This window comes from Accipiter gentilis, chromosome 12, assembly GCF_929443795.1.
Source record: "Accipiter gentilis chromosome 12, bAccGen1.1, whole genome shotgun sequence".
NCBI classification, from domain to species: Eukaryota; Metazoa; Chordata; class Aves; order Accipitriformes; family Accipitridae; genus Astur; species Astur gentilis.
The window spans coordinates 13,518,373-13,540,513 of NC_064891.1; the positions used below are offsets into that span (position 1 = coordinate 13,518,373).

The 22,141-nt window shown below is 42.1% G+C and overlaps 1 protein-coding gene across 1 annotated transcript in view; it reads left to right on the forward strand.

Annotated features, from left to right (window-relative positions):
• Positions 1–22,141, forward strand: part of SPATA5 (spermatogenesis associated 5) — a 203,769-nt gene that overhangs the window by 153,156 nt on the left and 28,472 nt on the right. Inside the window, 1 exon segment of the mRNA XM_049814797.1 lies at positions 11,519–11,683. Within this exon segment, the coding sequence (XP_049670754.1) occupies positions 11,519–11,683 (165 nt within the window).

The following is a 22,141-nucleotide window of genomic DNA, read 5'->3' on the forward strand; positions in this document are numbered from 1 at the left end:
GTGTCTTGACTATATTAATATCCAGGCATGTAGCTATCTGGGATTTTATAATCAAGCATGCAGTTCTTCGGTATTACCCGCACTTTCTTAATCTCTGGAACTGTCACCTGCGCTTTTACGCTGGTGGCATCCTTGGTGACCACATCTGGCTGTTCCCGAAAAGTCGTCTTCCTCGATATGCTTGTCTGGCCCCAGAAAGGCTCCTTAGCTGCATGGCCGTTTTAAAGACTCGCGTTGCGTGTCTGCTGCTAAATGTCCTACATCTAGCAGATGCTGCTTAGGGGCTTCTTTCCTACTGTATATACTTACCTGTTTCTTCTTTTTTCCTCCTCAATTTATAGCTAAAAATGGATTAAGAGTGCATTTTTTGAAAGGGGAAGAGGGCTTCATTGGTGTTCAGACATGTGGGCTGCTGGGTAGTGAGTTAAAAACCCATACTGTGTCTTCTGGTTGTTGGTATACTAAAATCCCATGGTTGGGATTCGGAGGCCCGAACAGAGGCATCCTGTGCTATTTGTTCTGCTCAGCAGGCTCCTGCCTGGCCACCAGCTATCCCCTTGGCAGGGAGAAAGCCTCATTAGTAATACCTGCCAGCCTCAAGGAGACATCCAAGATACCTTAGCCGGTCTCAAATGGTATTGGCAACTGCATTGTACCCAGTATGTCTTAGTTACGAAAGGGGCAGGAGGGCTGTACCTCCCAAAGAGGGGGGTTTAAGCCAGGATTTGTTTGTTTCATGCCCTGTCTTTTAGAAATATAAACCTCAAGACAGATTTTAAAAAGACGAGATCACATTGGTTTCCGATTTCAAGTACAAATGAGTGATATTTCTTAAGTCGTGACTTTATTCTCTCTACGAGTTGAATGACTTTTCCTTTAGCTTACAGTTATTGTGACCGGTATCTACTTCATTGCTTCAAATGGTCTTCCAGAGCCATGGTAGTAAAACAAGATCTTTCAAATAATGAAAACCAGAAACTACTTTTTTTTCTGCCACAGTGTTGGCTGTAATGACGGAAAGTCATTGATTTCCTTTTGAAACTGTTTCTGGATTGTTTCCTTGATGTTCCCTACCTCTCTGCCGATCTCTTCTTTCTTTAGAAGCAGCTTGTTTCACGTACCTGGTTTGTTCCATGAACATTTCTTTTACACTTTGTTTATCTGTAGTTTGTTAGACAGGTCTGTAAAGTTTGGTCACAAGCCAGGTAAAATCATCAAGATTTTTGTGGTAGGGTAATCACTGAAGTAACCAGGTGTAAGCAATACAGAAACTGATATGACAAAAGGTTATATAAAAACGATCATGCAGCTTTACAAATACATCTTCTTGTGTGCAGCATGTTTTTACTGCTGTTTGTCACACACTGAAGTATTCAGTCTCAAGACTTGTTTAGAGTATGTCTTCTTAACGAATCCTATGAAAACGGAACGTAGGAGATGAAAGGCTGTTACAAGGCAGGACCTGATGGAGCTGACGTGCTGTGGATTTTTGTCATTTGAGGCTAAGTTGTCTCTCTGAAAAGAATCTCATCCCATGCTGGTAATTTAATCAGTCAGAGCAATGGTAATATAAAGGCATAGCTTATATATGGAAAATATTGTATTATGTGGTAGATCATTGTTACTGCGTTCGAAAGTTTCTGAGGAGAATTGTAATATTTTGGCAGGAGTTCAAAATTCTCTTTCCTACAAGGAACAGGTTTGGTGGTTTTTTTTTCCTCTAACATGTCATTTTGAGGTTACATGGTAACATCTGTCAGAGCTATGCTAACCTCTGTCATCCAGCTGTTATAATTGTGGTATTTTCCTTCCTTTTCCTTCTCTTTCCTCTCCTTTCTGCTTTCTCTTTCTCCTCCCTCAGAAAAAAAAACAAAAAACAACCCAACAAAAACCACCTCCTTTTATACTGAAACTTCAGGTGGAATGAAGTGGTTATAAAAGCATCTGTCAACACAGGAATAGTTTGCCAAGCCAAGTATTTGGGTTGGAAGTCATGCCTTCCCAACTGCTTGAAAACAGGAAGTATCTCTGTTAAGTGATGGATAGCTCTACTTTGCTGAGAGGAAGAAAAGGCTTTTTTTCTTTTTTTTTCCTCCCCTTTCTTTTTCTTTTTTGCCTCTGGGCTAGTAAATGAGTTCTGCAGTTGTTCCATGTATGTAAAGAAAGACTCCTACAAAAATGTGTATATCGGTGCACATGTCTCTGTGTGTGTATATATGTGTGTGTGTATGAATATACAAACTAAAAAAAAAAAACCCAAACCCAACAATCCACTTTGTACATGATCGGTCCCTGTCAGAAGCCAGCCCAGGCAAATCTTATCCCAGTGATTCCTGTAAAGCTCTCAAAATCTGTCAGAAACAGCCTGCAGGATTGCAACGGCTCCTGGGTGATTAATTGCCAAAAGAGTCTGATTCCAGGTTCCATTACATGTAATTGTTATCTTTTCTAAAGGGGTTCTTTTATTAAACCCCCACCCCCAAAAAAAGAGGGAAAAGAAAAAAAAGAACTGACATTCCTGAGGTTTTGCGCCTCTTAGACAGGAGCACAGAGGACTCTCTTATGTAAACATACGCCGATGAGGGTGTGTTATGTTGTTTATTAGCTGATGATAGATTATTTTTTTTTTCCTTCAGTTAATTTTAACTTTACTAAAAATCATTTAATTAGAAATGGGGAAGGAAGAGCTGCATAGCATTTAGAGGAGAAGAGGGGGAGTTCCAGTGCCTTCTCCACATCAAAACCTCTCTGTGAGATCCAGCAAGTGGCGAAGGACTACATCGCTCCCGCTCCTTACCAAAATGGCAGGAAAAGAGCGAAAAATTGGGACATCCTCCGTCTGTATGCCACTGCAGTAAGACTGCTCAGATTGGACATGGGGACAGAACAAGATCTTCTGTCTGAAATCCCCCTTGCAAAGGAAGCCAGCACCTCAGCCCTGAGCCGAGACTCAGCCGCTCAGCTTGGGTGCAAGGAGAGAGCAGTGCAGCTGCAGCCTCAACATGTAGAGAAAGAAAGGTCAGGCGCTGTTTTTTACAGAGTTTGTGACTTGAAAACATGTGTTTGAGTGTCCTGAAAATATGGGCAGATTGTGTAGAATCTGCTGTAAATTGCTTCAGTTTTTTCTGAGACCATATTGACAAAGCAGGGGTGAGGAAGGCCTGATTCCCTGTCGGTGCCTCCATGTCTTTGAATACACGTAAGAGGCTCAATTTGGAGCTGAATTTCTGTGGTGCCAAATTGGAATACCTGGAATTGTATCAGTAGGGTCGCTTGGATTTGCACTGCGTTTACTGCATTGAAAACGTGCTGTGATACTGACAGGTTTAGACTTTTATAGATGGAGGCCTGGGCAAATCTTGGCTCCCAGTGAGCACTGCAGTAATTTGTGCCAACTGGCCAATTTAACTGTTTGAAATATCAGGGGAAAAAAGCATGGAGATATGGGTTCTGCAGCTGCAGAGTATCTGCCTGCAGATGTTTCTGCCAAGAGAAGCGATTGTAAATCGGTTTCTTGAGATATTTTAATCCTATCTGAACAAAACCACATAAAAACATGCTCTGGTATTGTCTGCATGGGCCAAGGAGCACATTGTTCCTCACAGTTGTGTTTCATTGCAGCAATGAGACCATGTAAACAAGTATCCTCAAGTCTTCTTTCTCCATGATTCCCTTGAATTAGCTATATTAATCAAACTCTTGTCAGTGGCAGGACTGTGATGTACAGCAGTTGGGACAGTGATTTTACTCTTATTTAAAAAATGGGAATACTTTGGTGCAGATTTGGAAATACAAGCCTAGCTTTTCTTGCAGAATTTTTCTCCTTCTGCATCCACAAGCAGTTTCTTTAGATGGTGGAGAGGCGGTAACCCTCCCACCCATCCCTCTTCCCTGCTGCCCGTTCTCCACACACGACCACGGCCGTCGTCTGGCGCGGGAGCGCAGCCTGTGGCGCAGGAGGGACGCTGGGACGTGAGCTCAGGAGGAGACGGGAGAGCACAGCAACCTCTTCCCTCAGCTGTATAGGCAAGATACAGCAGTGGAGTAATCAATCGCTGGCACCACACGCTTGGTGCAATATTCCCACAGGCAGAGGCACAGCTACCTCTAGTCCAGAGCAGCCCAAACTGCCACGGTTTGGCAGTGAGGTGAGGGCTGCGGTGCAGATGCCAGGCTTGCCGGCAGCACTGCCGGGTGCTGGGGTGTACGAGCCGGCCGTGCAGCGGGCACTGCGTGGTGGTAACGCGGTGGTGGTGGTTAGGGACTGGGCCCACGGTGGGACCTCGTCCATGCCCGACAGCAGGTGTCAGGGAAAGAAAATAAAATCCAAAGCGGCTCTGAATGCTTTGGCGGTGAGGAGGCTCGATATGCTTTCACGTCAACTCTAGAAATTTTTGTTTCCTTGAAGCACTTTTAGCGCTGCCTATTTATAGCTTAGTTATCTAAGTAACACTTAGATCTGTTTAAAATCACTGCTGTTGCTGGAAATTACTGATTTGCTGTGAAACATGCAGAAGCAGGGTATGTCATTCAAGCAAGTCACGCCAGTGGTTTCTATTGAGTCAAGGCAGTCCTTTCCCCAGGTTTCATTTTATAAGGGAAGATGAATTTGTTCTTTTTCTGCACACTGGAACTGCAGGGTAAACTGTGTTTTGCTGTAATGACTAAGAGACTGATTTGTAGTGATAGCTGAAGGTGTTAGTTCCTGTTGGTAGCCAGCAAAGAGAGCAATTCCAGAAGATACGTTGAATTACACGGAAAAGTTTCCCTCTGCTGATAAGACGAACTGGAAATGGGTAAAAATCAGTGGTTGAAGGAACAGGATTAACTAATGGTAGTAGACCTGGAGGATAAGCAAGGCGAGTAGATGAATCCTACACAAGCATGGGCATTTGACTGCTTAGCAGTGAAGGACAGATTACATTCTTATTTTTCAGATGGTTAACTCCCCATATCGCTTCATCTTGGCTTGGACTCAGATGATATAAACTGTCTCCCTGTTGAAGCTGGTTTACTGTTTGTCGGCGTATCAAACCACGTGTTCGTTCTCTGCCTTTAATTAGTACTTCTGGTTAATGCCTGAGTAAAATGTTCCCGCTGTGCTCACTGCCACTTGATAGTGTGCATTCTTCCTGAACACCTGCTGTCAAACCTATCATGTCTTTTCTTGTCAACTTGCACAATGCTCCAGGTCTTGAGCAAGACTGACATGATGGAAGGGTTGTACAGCCTGATTTTTAGAAATCTATGTAGAAGGTGAAGTCTTTGCGTAGGGACTGATAACAGGAGACCGCAACATTTTGTAAGAGCTAGTTTCCAGTAATATCTAATAAAATTCTGTTTGCAAATGCAGTTTTTGAAGTAGTGGATATACCGTAGGTTAAAGAAGCAAAGTGCTCCACCCTGAGAGGAATTGTAGATGTTGTGTAACGACGACAGAGAGTAATCTGCACAAATCTTGGGAGAAGTACAAGGGTGGTGATCAGCAAACAAGTCATCAAAGAGGGGAACTGGTTAGAGATGTTGGCATGTGCTGACGGTGGTGACAGACGTTGGCACAGAAGGAAGAAGGTGGGGAGGAAGAGGAGTGTGGGGAAAGGGGCTCTTGGCAAGAAAAAAGCAGTATCGCTTGACTTGGGAGCCTGTAATTACAAGACTCTGGCCTTGTGACACAGCAACTAAGCATGTCACCTGAAACAGAGGAATTCGAGGTTGCCTCCTGAAGCAGCTCATGCCAGATAGAGGGGGAATGAAAACCTTATGGAGCAATAACATTTAGCTCTCCACCGGACTGTGGCTTTTAAGTCTTTAACAGTGACAGTCTGATGTGTCTTTTCCCCTCGGCACCTTGTAATTCTGGTAATTAATCCGTGGTTGCAAAAAGCTTCCAGTAGCCTGTCTAGCGAACAGGAAGGATGAGCTTCCCGTACTTGAAGCTTTCAAAGATCCTAAAATGCCAAGCGCTTCCTGGTCTGTTGCGTTGGGAGCATGACCTGCTCTGGCACAGAGCGAGAACGAAAACATCAGGCACCAAGGTGAGCCTCAAAAGCGTAGGAGAAGCACCTTTGCGGGAGCTGACTTCACTCCTGCAAGAGATAAATGCGATGGCACAAGAAAGCCCTTTCATCGTTGTTAACAAATTCACTTCCTCAGCCTATCTTTTACTTTAATACCTTCCACACTTGCAACACATCTGTCCTGACATGTGGGCAAACACACTGAAAGGATCTGACAAACAATTGTTGCTTGCACAGACTACAGGAAGAATATGGCTGACTTAAAAATGCTTCAGATATGTTCAAATACTGTAATGGTGAAAGTAAAAAAAGTTGCACTTCCAAATTAGATAACAAGATATAGAGTACCTGTCATATTCAGGAGTCCGTGTAAGTAGGGACCACAACCAGGGTTCATAAATAGCAATTGTTAATTTAGGTTGGAAGGATTTTGTTACAAAGGAAACGGATCGTTCTGTTATTTCCAGTCCTCCTATTGTCATCTGTGGTCTAATCCCAATGGACTCCAAAGGCAGGATTAAAATTTTAGTTGCATTTTTTAGGTTCTCCATTAAATTAATTGTATTTACCTGAAAGGAAATGTCTTAGATTTAGTATAAAAATCTGTTCCTACTTGTGGAGATTGATTGCAGCACAGAACATGCAGTAACATTGATTCTCCAGATGAACTTCGTTACCTGCTGAACCTACTTGCTTTCTCTCACACACCCTCAATATGCCGTTTACTGTGCAGCTTATGTTTTGTTATGCAAGTTACGTTTTGCTAATGAAAATTTTGTCAGTTTGCCACTTTTTTTTTAAATTATATTTCTTTTTCCTAATGTCAGGTTACCCTCTTGCACCGTTTATGTATGACGTTTTGTTATAAGATCTTATTTAGAATGATTTTGATGAATTAGGCATGGCTGTAGAAGTAAGTCTGTAGGAAGGCTATTTTTTCTATCCCACAGGAAACTCATCAGCTGGGTATGCGCCTGTCAGTGTTATAATTCTGCATTGTTTGACAATGTAGTTCTTGAAATGGCCAAGTATCCTTTGAAAAAGCTAACTAAAGATGGATGCTTTAAAAAAAAAAAAAAAAAAAAAAAAAAAGGAAAAGAGGAGCAGGAAAATTAGCAAAGCCCTAAGGTTAATTCTAGTCCATTCTTAAGAGGAACCACAAGTATTTTCCTGGCTTTACCTATTTAAGTTTTCTTTCCTGAAATAATTATCTCCATAATTGCACACAAAATACACATTTTTTAACTAGCTATCTTTTCCAATGATATATTTTGAAGTAATACTCTATTTTAATTACTACAGAATGTAAGCATTTCTTTTTGAAAGGAGAGCAGTTTCTTCTTAATTAAAATGTGTTTTTGCTGTTGATGATATTATGTTTTACATGACGATTATCCCGCTTGCCTAGTGCTCTCCTGAAGAATATTGCATCTGTGTACCACTAGTAACCTTTCAGTGCCTGTACACTTAGACCCCTTTCGTAACTGTTGTGGTAACAACAAAAAAAATTACATAAACTTGCAAAAGAATTGCTTAATGGTATGAAGTATTCTGGTTTCTACCAAAACCCCAATTACTTAATTTTGTGCCCTTCCTGGCCTACATAAATTATGCAACCCTCACATCTCAACATCAGTGAATTATGTAGCTCTGCGCACACATCAATTAATTTTGGCCCCATCAACTTCCCACCTTCTGTGTGCTCCTAGCCTCAAATCAGTTTTGCATCTCCCAGCCGCGAGCAGTTAATTTTGTACTCCCGGCAGCTCATATCTGCCTGAACCTGCAGCCTGGCTTCAACTCTTCACCCTCCCCCACCTGCCTCTCCTCCTGCACAGCCAAGCCACCGCCTTCTCGTGCCAAATTCCTCCTCTTCCTCCTCCAGCGAGCATCAATCCCAGGTGGCTTCACCTCCCGCCTCGCCAATGGGTCAGCACCGGACCCCAACGCACCCCACGGGCAGCTGGGCTGGTCCAGAGGTGACCTGGGTGTCCTTATTGTTCTCCGTGCGATTTCCGAAGTGCAAATTGCAAGAGCGAAGCTCCGTCTTCTGGAGCGGCCTGCGAAAGTCATGGCGCGCTTGGAGCGACCGACCTCCAAAACCCTTCCCGTGGGGAAGCCTGCGTCACGCGACACCGCGCTGAGAAGAGAAACAGCTTCTAGGTCTGTAAAGGCAGCGGCGTTGAGGAAAAAGGTGGTGCCAGCATCCATCAAACTCAGCGCTGCTGCCCGCAGCAGAAGGAAGCACGACCTGGGCCTTGGTGTTAGAGCTGACACCGCTGCTGCAGGTGTCCACACCAAATGCCATGGTAAGCTTCTCTAAGCAACCCCGAAACCTTCCTCATCTTCCTCCAGAGGGAACTTCAGTGTGCAAAAACGTCAAGAGGGGGATCTTCTTCCCGTATTACCGATCTCTACGCGCAGCTCAGTTCCGAGCCCTGCGTTATTTTGGCCAAAAAGGAAAAGTATCTCCGTGAGAAGTATGTGGAGAACAAAAGCCTGAGAGGGCAACGTGACGAACGAGGACGGCCTTGACTTGCCGTTGCCCTCTGATGGCTTTCGGACCAGCAAGCAGCAGAGCAGCTCTGCAGCCCACCTACAGCCTCTCACCAGGGATTTGCCCCTTTCTCCCTCTCTCCCTCTGCTTTTAGTTCCTCAGGAGTGTAGAGCGGAGGGGGCCAGCGACTTGACAAAGGGACAAGGGTGGTGACAGCAGAGCGAGAAGCGGTCAGGCTGTGCCTAGGGTCACCACATTTCCCATCTGGCTGGACTTTCGGGAGGGCTGGTGGAGACCGGCTCTCAGTTCAATCTGCTTTTCTCTCCAGGGGCCGGAGGGAATTTGACTCTTCTCTCAAGTGAGGTTACAGAATATTTTCTCTCCTCTCCTTTTTGTCTATGTATATATAAGCAGCGAGTGCTGCAGAGACCGACTTGTGCTTTTTTTGTACGGTTCCCAGCACATCTGGCCGTCTTTGGATAAGGTCTCTAGGCCTGATTGTAGCAAAAAGTAATGATAGCATGTTTAAAACTTGGGCCTCCAACTATGACTATATATAAAACGCAAAGCATTTGGGACGAACTGGAGGAAATACAATTTTTAGTAACTGAGCAAAAAAAATATATTCACTGTTTTACATCTGCAGTTGTGCTTTGCAAGCGTGGGTGCTCCGTCACGTTAGGAGACTGTCTCAGAACTGAAAGCTGACGCAACGCAGGGGAGCACTTGCTCCCAGCTGATTGGCATCAAGCATTTTTCCTGTCCCACTTGCACAACAGCCATGGTCATTCATCAGTGTGAAGCTAAGCTGGCTCTAGAAAACATTCTAATTATCTAGGCATCCTGATTAAACCTGCCTTGATTTAAAAGAGGCACACCACCGTACTCATGTGAACAATTCTTGTTTCTTCTAAATAATAGAATTAGCTATGGGCATTTCCTTAAGAGCATGCAGAATGCAATTGCAGTATAATTCCTCTCCCTCCAAGCCTAGTCTTGAAACATGCAAATTTCTCTTTCAAGTGTGTTGGCAAAAAATGGCAATATCCTGATACACGCACGATTTAGACGGTGAATTACACACTGGTTGAGTTATCATCAGTGGGTTGAGTTCTTTGGTGAATGTATCAAGAGTGCTGTGAGAAGTAGCGCAGTCTGCTGAGGAGGTATCAGTGGATGGCTTGCTTCTCGCTCTGTTTAGTAGGGATCCAGTGTTGGCTGCTGCCAGGGACAAGGTACAGGACTGGATACGGACCTTTACTCTTCCCAGTACAGCCTTGCTATATCCTTAGATAGCTCGATGTAACACGCTGCAGTGCCGTGCACTTTCTGCTGAGCGTTTTCATGTTCTGTTTTAAAAATAACAAGACATCTCTTAACATTCAGGATACATTTTTCCACTCTGAAGCACCACAACAGTCTTTTTAAAGAAACTCTAGGAAGGGTGTTAACTTGATCAATGCTGTGCAGGAAGGAAAGCTCTTTCCTACTATTTTTTCAGCATGACTTTCACTGACATGATCAGGCTGGGAAAAGACTTATTGGCTGACAGCCCAGGACAGCCATGCAGTATCTCTAGTCATCTGGAACTCAAACTACTCTGCCCAAGGGAGAACCATAACATAAAAACAATTTAGGTTACATGCTGAATCTTATAAACATTGTTCGGTTTTTAAAAAATAGTTTAAATGCTACTTATGTACATTTGCTATGCACAGGTTGGGTTTTTTTCAAATGTCAAGTAAGAAAGGCTGGTAGGGTTTTTACTTTTTTACTGTAGATGGTTTTCAAAAATCTTGGAGTTTTTTAAAAATACAGGGAAATGAGTTTCCTCTCATCTTATAAATTTAAGAACTTGGTTTCTCCTATGTTTGGGATACGAATTGTTTTATATGTAGATAATGTTTACTTTTTGACCCCATCCAGAAAGCATAGCGTCACAGAAGCGCTGGTTGGAGGGGGCTTCCAGAGGCCCTGCGGTCCCCCTCCCACACAACACGGGACTATCGCCAGCACCAGATCAGGGAGGGCTTGGCTTTGTCTGGCCAAGCCACAAAACCCCCAAGGACAGAGTTTCCTCAGCCTCCCTGATGACCTCCCCCAAGGATGCGCTTCTATTGTAGAGATTTTTTTCCTCCCATCCAGTCCGAACCCTCCACGCTGCGCTTTGTGGCCCTTGTCCCCTCTTACATTGCCTGTTGCTGCTGCCCAGAGTTTGCTCTGTCACCTTCCCACCTCCCCAGTATATATATAATCTGAGTAACCCTGGGAAACCGAAGTGCAAGGGCCAATATATGTGTATGAAACTGCAAAGTTGGGGCCTTAGCTTGTAACTGTATTCATCTGCTGAATTTTCAGTTGTCTTGTGGCACAAGAGAAGGAAAAAACAGTGTTAATGCATGCTAAAATGTATTAAGTGTAATGCTTTTGCAAGTCTATGTTTTTTTCTTTCCCTTTTTGAAGCTAAGCATCACTGGCCTCTGCCTGTTGTTACCTTATTTTGCATTAAAAACTGTCAGAGTAATCTGCTCTTCTGTAAGCATGTGCAGCTCTAATAATTTGGGATAAAGGAACATGAATCCAGAATGTAAGCTTCACTTCAAAAAATCTTTTTTTCTCCACTTGTTGTCTTGATTGAAGATCTGAACTTGGGATGTGTCCATTGCCACCTGTCCTTCTGCCAAGTCCTAACATTCCAGCACACCTTGCAACAAGCCTAAAATTATTATTTTAGGAAAATGACTATGGTTCCTTTGTGATTCCTTTTTTCCATGAACTGGTATTTCTCAGGCTGAGTAGCCTTACTGTCTTTTCAGCAACTGATCCATTCTAACATAGGAGAATAACCCTTCTTGCACATAGCTTGATTGTTCTTGTGCAGCTTCTTGCTTTTGCTGAAATTGTTGGTTATTTGGTGGCATTGTTTCTAACTGAGTTGTGGTTTTTACTTTCTTGATGTGATGTGCCATGTGCTATAACTTCTTCTGTGATGCTTTCGTTGCAGGCCTTGCTGAGACCAGGACGAATAGACAGAATTATCTACGTGCCGTTGCCAGATTCAGCCACCCGTGGGGAGATCTTCAAACTTAATTTCAAGTCCATGCCAGTCAGTGACGAAGTCTGCTTAGCAGAGCTCATTCAGCGCACAGAGAAGTACTCAGGAGCAGAGGTAAAACTTTCTGGATGGTAATGGCCATGGAGTTGGTGCACAAAATCGTGTTTTTAAAATTGAAATCAAGTATCATCCAGATATCATCCCTTGAGTCTTCTCAAAGTGGTGGTGGGAATTATGAAAGAGAATGTTAAAGAGTTTTCTATGTTTCTGCACAGAAAACAGAATACAATGTGGGGCTTTTTTTCTTTCAAGATCTCCATCAGAGGATTGTTGCCGGGGGAAGGGCCTTTTCCAGAGTGAGCCTTAGTACAATCATGGTGTCCTTATTAAGGATGTGGTGCCAGGAGGAGTGGATGGAGGTGGGGGCAAGTGCCCCCAGACTGCCCAGGCAGTTCACCTGGGTCTCCCCACATCCCCAGGGATCTTTTTCATCGAGGATTGTGACTGAGAGCCTCAGGTGGAGGGAGGACAGAGTTATGAGACAGTGTAGGGCCATATGCTCAAGACCTCACAGCAGCACTTATAGCTCGTTGCTATTAGTTAGTCAGCTTCTGACAATGGACGTCAGACAATTATTTCCTGTCTTGGGTAGAAGGAGAAACTTTTGCAGATGTTGCTGCCTGGCCGTTGTAATAAGCATCGGTATGTTAGTGGTCACCACTCTGCTCCCTGAATATTATTCATGTCAGTGTCTCATGAAAGGGTATTTCATTCTTTCCTCATTTTGATTAATTGGAAGTAATTATATTACTTCAAAAATTCAAAGAATGTTATTAAGGTTGCCAGTTGGAGTTCTTAAAAGGTATGAAATACCAGAATTAAAATTTCCACCTTGCTATAGCCAGTCCTAGTGTGTGCATTACCGCGTCATCTTTAGTTACATAGTCACTGACTACTTTTTCCATAGCAGGGTGGAGAATGTGATGTGCTTGCCTCAGCTCCCCCATCTTTTTGTGTGCAGTTTACAAGGGCAGGGAAATAAGCTAAACTTTTGTCTTGGTCCAAAAGAGAGGGTGACTGTGGAGTATTTGTGTGATTCCTATAATGCTGAAGGCCCTTCTTAACTGAACAGTCATTGGATATGCTCCCAGAGAAGACCTTCGCTCATTGAGCTATCACTTAAACGCTGGTATGTTGTGAAATGCTGCATTGCCTACTAGGAACCTCTGGCTGGTGAGGACACGGCTGTGAGCACTCCAGATCCAAGGGATGGGGTCAGACCTTGCCATACGCGGCAGCAGTGTCTGGGCTAGCCTCCAGGCTCATTCCGGGAAGCTGTGTCACGGCAGACACCAAAGTCAAATCCGCAAGAGCTTTCCTCCTCCACAGCACAGGACAAACTGTGCTCTGGGAATGAATGAATGAAAGATGTGTAGTGAGCAAAGCTGTTTTGTGTAGCACATCTTTTTGCTGCAGAATGTGGGATCTTATAATGAAAAAAAGGCAATAATAAAAAGGACTGCAGGCTTAAATGTTGGTCTGGAAAACTGTTGCAGCTCTACTGCCTCCACGCTTTGGAGTAGTGACTTGAAAAAGTACTATGTTTTCATCCAGATGTCAGTGATACGACTTTTGCTGCCCTGGGAAAATTTATCTGCCTTTGGCTGAGTTACAAGCCTCCAAAAACATAAATATAAACATATCCTCGGTTGTGTATTGAAACTGTCTTCTTACCAGGCAACAACTTAATGCTCATATTTCAGAAACTCCAAGCATATGGGGATTTCCTTTGGATATGGATCAGCTGAGGCTCTAGTGGTGAATTCCTGTGCCTAGTTGATAATGAGTCACAAATGTCTTGGTGCTGGCTTTGTACAGAACCAAAAATAAGTTAATGGGTCATTGAGTGCAGCTACAGGCTAGTTGCGGGGGGAAGAAAGCCTGCCTGTCTGTAATACGGCATTTCTCATGAATTTTGTTCTTTTGCATCTTTGAAAGAATTATAATAACTGGGATGTAAAGAGTAAATACAGAAAAAGCCTCAGTCAGTGTTCCTTGGAAGAATGTATAAAAAGTCTTGACAGTTGGCACGCACAGTGGCCAGTTTCATTAAAGCCTTTTCTTCCTAGTGTCTCCAGCTTCCCAGCTTTACAAATAGTTTCCGCTGTTGAATGGCAAGTTCCCATTCCACTGTTCTACCCTTTGTTTAGAAAAAGAAATGGAAAATGCTTCGTTTTGTGACTAGAAGATGCTGTATGAATAGGGAGTTGCGTGTAAAGATGCGTTGAATCATCCTGACATGAGCTGAATAAAACAGCAAGTAAAGTGGATAGTTCAGTATGCATCTGGCTTCCAACTTGGCCTTTTTTCAGATCAGATATTTGTATCTTTTTGCCTGTCATCACTTATGACCAGTTATCTCTATTTACCTGCTGGATGTACGTTTCTCTTAATAAGTACCTTTAAAGATATATCAAGATAGCAAAATAGGGTGATTACTTTCCACTGTTCCATGTGAGAGAAGATGGAAGATAATTTATGAGGGTGAATTACAATTTCCTTCTCTCATGTGTGAGTGGAGTGTAATGTAAAGAAAAATGTGCATTAGAGGAGCAATTTCTGTACAGTTAGCTTTTATTATGCTAATAGTATAGGTCAAACAAAGCCTCAGCTTTCTAGAAATATTTGGGTTTGAGTTTGATCTCCTTTTCCAGGCCCTTCTGAAGTAGTGCTCTGTGGCAGTGCTTGAGGCTTTTCTTGAGGGATCCTTCAGTATCTGTAAATCAGGAAAGTCAGAAATTGTTTTTAGAGGTTTCTGAAAAGCAAGATTTGGCCTCGGAGCTGATGTTGACATCAAGGATCATTTCCTCCTCCCTTTAAGGCAACTTCTGTGGCTGCGTCTCTGCCCTGAAGGTATCTGCCTTTTCCCAGGAGCACCTCAAGCTCTTTTTAGCTGAGCCAGCGTGACCGAGCTGTGCGCAGGGTAGGTCTGGTTGCTGCAAGGACAGCTCTGCAGTAACCGTACATCTCGTTTGTCCTCGCACACAAGCCGGCAGGTTTCACCGCTGTGGCGGAGGAGCAGTCAGAACTGCTCTTGTCTTTGCCCCCAGCTTTTTGGTCTAGGAAATACCTACTGAAGGCCGTGCCCAGGCAGCTGATACCTGGCATGGTTCAGCAGGAGGCTGTGCTGGTCTATGCTGCACTGCTGGCCTCACCGGCACCTCCAGATGCTGTAGCCTTAGCAAGGAGCATTGGTAGGCACGGAGGAGAAGTCTCTAGTCCTTGAAAGTAATAAAAATGGTTCAAACAACAAGTGTCGTGCTGCATCGAAACTTTCATAAGGTTTATTCTAGTGTTCCTGCATTTTATTTGGGGCTAAATTGCAAGAGATCCAACTTTTATAAAACTGATCTTTTTTTTTTTAATGGTTTTATGTAATTGGGATGTCTTCACTCTGAGGTTGTTCAGTTTGATCATAGCTTTTTCCTAGAGCATTTTCACTGTTATACTTCATGCTGAGAATTTTTATCTGTTTGATTTCTCACTGTGCTTTCTATAAAGTACGATTAATTAAAGATCCAACCACAGAAGTACTTAAGAGCAATGTTTTAAAGTGCAAGCCGTGTGAGTTCTTTGGGTCTCATTTGCTTGCTTTCACGGTGCTGCTACAGCCATCTTGCTTTAGGAAAGATGGGCCTTCCACAAACTCAGGTGCTCTACTTTTTTAATTTGGGGTTCAGGTTACTTTTTTCATAATTACTGGCTGCTCTCTGTTATAATACAAAACACCAATAGTCTCAATGTACTTTCTAGTGCAAGTAAGAACAAAATCACGTGGACAGTATCTGATAGGAAATTGCTTGTCCTGTAATTTTTAAATTATACCTTGTCTCAAACAGAAAAGAAGAAAGGTTGTAGCTGGAACATGCCTTGGCCTAGAGGAAGGACACCTACCTTTATAAATGCAAAGACTGATGTCTTTATTAGACCTGCGTGGGAAAAAAAAGATTGTATCGTTTGCCTTTACAAATTAAGTGGGTGTGTCTGTCTTCAAATCCTTGGAGTCTGCTCTGCAAAAAGGGACGAGCAAGGGTTGAAGACAGTGTTTCCCCACTGTAGGAATATTTTACTCCAGAAAGCAGGTGATAAAAAGGAAAATAAAGCCAGTAGAGTGAGAAACCTTCTTTTATTGTCTGAGCCCCAGTCAGATTATGTTTTTGTTACAGTTTAGAAGGCAGTAGCAGAGAGTGAGGTTTTAGGCAGAAACTGAAATCATGTGTTGAGTTGTTCTGAGTTTAAAGTTGGTTAGAAGTAATATAAAAATAAATGTTCTGGGTATGATGACAATACTCTTAAGACAAGTGTGCTTATAAAAGTAAGCTAATGGGACTGACTGCTTTTAAATTGGTGGAAAGCAGGTCATGGTGAAAGCGAAGGCTGGCATTGTTTCTATAGTATTATCAGTTTCCATGCTTACAGGACACAATAGTAAAGCAGGAATCTGGGAACCTGTAAATCTTTCATTGGTTCTTAGTTGTAGTAGAATAGTTAATGTAAAAAATATCTTTCTCACTTTGCAATAACTCTCAATGGGAACACGGAGAATGAAGGGGAAAAAAAGCAAGCCAATGAAGGTTTGCTCTGGCTCAAATGAGAGCATATTTGATGCCAAAAAGTATCTTTGCAGCAGCACACTAACTCGAATCAGCTAAAGCCTTTCACTCTTTAAATATGTATTCCGAAACATGCATGTTCTTGTTTATCAGGTACTGACATATTTAAACTGTAAACTTTAATAAAAAACCACCCCAAATAACGAAAACCTCTCCAAACTCCTCTCTTTCTTATAGAGGAAGGTACCAACTGCAAAAGAAGTGACGATGCATTCCATCATAGGTGTACAGGAGGGTAAACAGTCTTTTAAGAGATTGGGAGAAACATGTGTCTTTAGTAAAGAGCATCTACAGTAAAGGTGAGAGAGGGCTTAGATATAGGGGGAAAAAAAGGACATCTGTCAAATTAGGGTGTGTCATCTTTGTTACATCTAGTTTTCCATGAAGGAAAAGATCTTCCAAACTTAAGGAAAAGACTTTCTGCTTAACATTTTTAAAGGGCAACAAATCCAATCCTGTACAGTAGCCTAAAAAGAGACATCAGCTTTGGGGACTGAAGGTATCATTAAAAAAAAAAAAAAAAAAAAAAAAAAAAAAAAAAAAAAAAAGAGTGAAGTTTCTGTATGGGAAACAAAAAACCAGTAGACCCTTCAAATCATGTCCTGGCTAAAGCTCACGGTTTTAGTTTTTAAACACAAACATGTTTGTTCCTTTTATGCTTAGTTATGCTAGATGCGGATTGTGTTCAGTTCCCATTGAATTCAACAGGTTTTGAAGGTCCTTGACACTTCCTGCCTTAGGACTGGGCTCTCAGATTTTGAATTTCTAAGATACCACAAAAAACCTCCATGCATATGACTCATCAGAAATGTGTGATTTGAAAATACGCTTTGGTCGTTAAAGCATCTGTGTCTGAAATACTCTGGCTTGACTCTGCTGGGCAGCCTTTCCTTCTGAAGGAGTTCTGCTTAGCTCCGCACCAGGATACGGTATGACAGTGAAATGCAATTTTCAAAGTGAGGAACGCCGTCAAATTGAAACGCAGCAAGATTAAGGCCTCAGATGAACCTCTGAAGTTTCTCTTGGAATGATGCAGAGGATCTGTTAATTTATATCACTCATTGAAAAGTGAACATTTTTGTGTGGGTGGGTGAGGAAAAGAGTCTCAGCCTTCATCCAATACGGGTAATATGGGATCACTGCCTTCCTACACCCATTTATCAGTGCTGAGGATGTGCTTGGCACAGGTGGCTGGAAGGTGAGGAAATACCTGGCATTTGGAATGTTTTCCGAATGTCAATGTTTGGGATAAACGAGATGAATCACCGGAAAGGAAATAACTAACTACACAGGACTTCCCATGGGATTTTGCTTACTGCTGGTCTCGCAAGAACCTCGTACGTGCAGAATGTGCTTGGGCAGATTGGGAACGAGGGCAGCGCGAGCGTCTGGGTAATCACTGGTTGACATGGTGGTGCTGAACCGCAGCAGTTTGTGGTGGTGTGCCGCCTCTCCCCACTCTCCTTTTTAGTCACTTGAGAAAGATCTGGTTCCCCTCACGCATTTTTCAGAGACGGGGTGGAGAGTTTGTTGCCCTAAGTGGGCTGATTTTTATCGCGTCTTGTCTCAGCTGAGACCCAATGAAGTACTGTGTGTATTCACCGTATGAGTATATAAAGCATGGTTGGCAATTAGCACGTTTGTGCAACATGTAAGGTTTGGTGTACGGGAGAGTATTTGCACTGAAATTTATGCATGGCTAGCTCAACTGGGAAAGAACATTTTTATCCTTCAGTGAGATAATGATTTGCTAATAGTTTAATCAAGCAGAGGAGATTTAATTCATCTGGCTGAAGGGATATTAGCGTTTCCGAAAAGGTCAGACCCATTAACAGCTCAGGAGGATACAGTCAAAACTGCTTCCTAAGTAACTTGAAGAACAGTGATCCTCAGAGGAACTTGGGGAAAATGCCAGAGGGAATTTGAATGAGCCCCCAAGAGAGCACCAAACTGTGTAGAGGTATGAAATTTAGCCTGCTTCTCAAACCTGAGATTTTCTTCTTCCGTACAGCCCAAAGATCTGAACATTTTGATTCCTTAAATGCTGAAAACACTTAGGGTGCGGGAACACCTTACAGCTAATTCCAATATGTCTTTTTCTTCCTTTCTTTGTCTTCATTAACTATTTTAATGGCATCGTCCCTCCGGGTTCTGCAAATGAGCACTTGTGTTTGCTTTTGTCCTCCCTGTGCTTTTGAAGAGTTGTTTCTTGTCGCACGCCTGTTCGGAGAAAGAACCCGCAATGGGAGCATCACTTGTGTCAGGGGTAAGCAATCCTCTGGCGACGGGGCCGCTCACTTCCAATGAGCTTTTATAAACCAGCTGTAGCTTCACCAAACCAGCCGAGGCCACGGGAGATGCCTGCGTTTACTGGCAGCACTGACTGTGCTGTTTGCCTCCCTCCCCTGCCCTTGCCTTCCCTTTTCCATGCTACCTTCCACGCGGCGGAGTTACCGGGAGCTCCCCTTTTGTCGAGGGTGGCAGAGGGGAGTGCGTTGCCAGCACAGCGGGCGACTGTTGAGCTGTCACCGAAACACAGGCTTATAAAAGAGGGACCTAGACTGATACTCTGTCAGCCAGCTTCACTTGCCCTCTGCTCCTGCCTGTGGCTTTGCTGCTTTATTGTCCTGGTTTTGGCTGTAATTCCCAGCAATGGAAAAACATGTTGCTCTTTAAAAGCAGATGGGAATTCATTCCTGAAGGAAAAAATATGTCTCTTTAGGCTACTGCTATTGTTTTCTTTTAGTTTTATTTTTTGCCTGTGAGTTATTTCTAGCAACTTTTAATTTAATTCATTCTTTTTTTTTTTCTTTTTTTTTTTAATCAGAGGGATTATTCTTCAATGTCTTAAAGCACACGCTTTCAGTATACCAGTGATCACAGATGGGGGTATATAATGCTCAGAGTGAAAACAGCATTTGCAATGCTCAGGAAGGAATTGAAAATGTTGGTTTATTTCTGCCTTTTGAAGTATTTTCATTTACATAATACAAATGCTTGTATCAGTTCAGAGTGGTGGAACTTGCTTTAATGTTGAAAAAAGGAAAAGAAAAAAAATTAAGCACTTTTTCCTCATGCTGACCTGTTTTTTCTGATTTAAACCTGTAGTGTTGGCACTTGATCTTATAAGTTATGATGTATCACAGGGTATGTGGTTAGAAGTGAGCTTGGTGCTTTGAATTTGACTCAACTCTAGTCCTAAAGTATAAGACAAGGCATACAAATTATAAAAAGTCACCAAAAAGTCATTGCACTTCATAGAGAATTAATTCTTCATCCTTGACTCTTACATACTTCAGGGCTAGATCCTTAACGTATCTGAGTTGCTGTAAATATTGAAGATGTCTTAGTACATTAGCAAAAGATATGTCCAAAGTTTTTTGTTTCATTTTCTGCGAGACCGCTGATTTGTATCCACTTTTTTCATCAATGGGGTAAAAAGTAAATATTCTTACATATCTGTTGCTATTTCTCACACCCTTAAGATTAGCGTGCGTCTGACTGGCTGAAGTGCCTTTTATGATTACTTTTAATGGTACGCTATGTCTGACTATCAAACCTCAGTGTTCAATTTACCTTTCTCGACGTGTATATACATTTTCCTCGTGGATATGCTGAGGGTTTTAAGGGGGTTTCTCGTGAAGCTAGCACTGATGCATAATCTTGGGCATCGGCTTGGCCAGAAGAGCTGCAGAGGGCTCCCCGCTTCTGCAGTGAAATTTCCTTTCCATCCTTAACAGAATCAGTCCTCAAAAAATAAGGGTAGTGCTTGGACAATGATACCCATAATAGTTCTGATTATTATCTTAATTGGCACTAGGAATATTTAAATGTAGTACCTGAAGGTTAACTCAGATAGGATGTTTATACCAGATGAAACCATACAGGGGAACACCTTGTGCTGGCCTACTCGTATTTCTGGTACTGTGCCAGATAAACTGCTGTCGGGGTGGAAGAAATGTTAATGAATGGCAGAGGAATAATAGAGCCCAGGTATAAAAGCTTATTAATCTACCTGAGTATTGTTGCTGTGAATGAGGAACGTGTATTTTAATGGCAACACTAACTGTTTACACTTCACTGAACTGCAAAGATTGTAGAGGTGTGTGTGTATGAATTAAAATATTTGAACATATATTGGTATCTTTGTGTACATATAAAATAGGATGTTTGCCTTCGGCAGTCATCAGCAAAGTAATTGTTTCTGTTGCGAAAATTCGGAACCTAATAATGAATAATAAAATAATACCTAATAAAATCAATGTGTGCCATTAGACTGTGAATATCTTAAACAATAAATGTACTGAATTTCAAACTCGAAAGCTGTCACTATTAAAGCTACATTTGTATAGAACATGCACCACCTATTCTGCTTCTATTGCTTTTTCCTATAATAGAAATAATATTTCATTTGTGTAAAGTAAATGTTAAGTTTATTTTGGGAGGGATGGTCATTACTGATAAAGTATTTTGAGAGGGTTTTTTTTCTTTTTTTTCTTTACATTTTAATTGTGATATGCTTTAATAATTCCATTCCTAAAAATATGTATGAGCTGCAAGCTTACACACTTGTCATCCCATGGCGTTATTTGAGTTGAAAATGCACTCTGCTCTGTTCCTTTCAAAGAGGTTTTGGTTATGCATAATTTCATTTTTCTGAGTGAGATTTTTTTTGAAAGAATAGTTGAACTATCTGCTTTTGTTCTGCTTTCTTTTTTTATCCACAAACTTTAGCAATAACATTGTTGGAGTTGGAGGCTTTTTGGTGAGATTAAGCTGCTCAGCAGTAATTCTGAAACAGTTGGAGAAGTTGCTAGTAATTAAGATAGTCACTGATGCTAAATGTGGGAACAGGGAAGCTTTCAAGTACTCACAGCCAAACCTATGTTGTCAGACAGGGAAATTTTTATTCTTGCTGTGTAACTTCTGTTTTCACAGCGTGCCTGAACACTGGCTGTTCGTGAGGAGAGCTGCAATCCCATTGAAGAAGGCACTTTAAGGGGAACTATCTGTAGCTGGCTTTCTGTTTTGTATTTGAATCCTAACAAAGGTTTTGTATTGGCACAAAACTTTGGTCTTAGCATTCAAACCATTGCCTGGAGTAGAAGCTGTCAAGTAACGTTTCTTAGCACTACCGAAAAGCTGATGGGTGCATGCACTGCTGTAGCTCAGATTTTTGTATATCAAAAATTGGAAGTTGTTATTTCCAAGTTACCTTTTATGGTTTCCCTTGAATACATATGGAAATACATAAAGCTTTAGATTGCCTTTGGCAGAAGGATTAAATGGTTATTGGTGGATGGAAACAACACAATAATAACACTACAGCAAATTATTAGCTATGTTAGAAGCAATTCCTTGGACCGTTTTGCTTTTTAACGAAAAACTTTTTCAAATTGTCACCTCATTTTCAGCCTGAACTTTTTGTTTCCTGTCTTTGAGTAATGAAAATGTCAAGGATAGTCAGGTAGAAAAAAAACACCTTTCAGGTCTTAGTCTTCTGTAATTTGTCCATGGCATTGCATGTATAGAAGTGAGCCATTGGATCTGGGTTGACCACTTGCAGTGGAAGAAAACAGAGCAAAATGCAAGATGACTGCAGTTGCTAATTGGTCTTGGCATCCCCATTGTCAGAGGAGGAGAACTAAGAGCGTTTTGCCCAGTTTAAAAGAGCTGCTTTGGATTTTGTTTGTTTGATGGTTTATTTTCTTATTTAGGGAAGCAGGGGAGGTTAGTTATGATTTCAGAGTAATTGGCGTCTTACAGAGATTGGCTTTGTGGTGTTTGATACTTCATTTCCTAGCAAACAAAGTAAATTTGTGATAAAACTAGACTATTACTATTATACTTAACATTGCACAGCGAAGCACACCATTGGAGGGAAAGGAAGGGGAAAGCA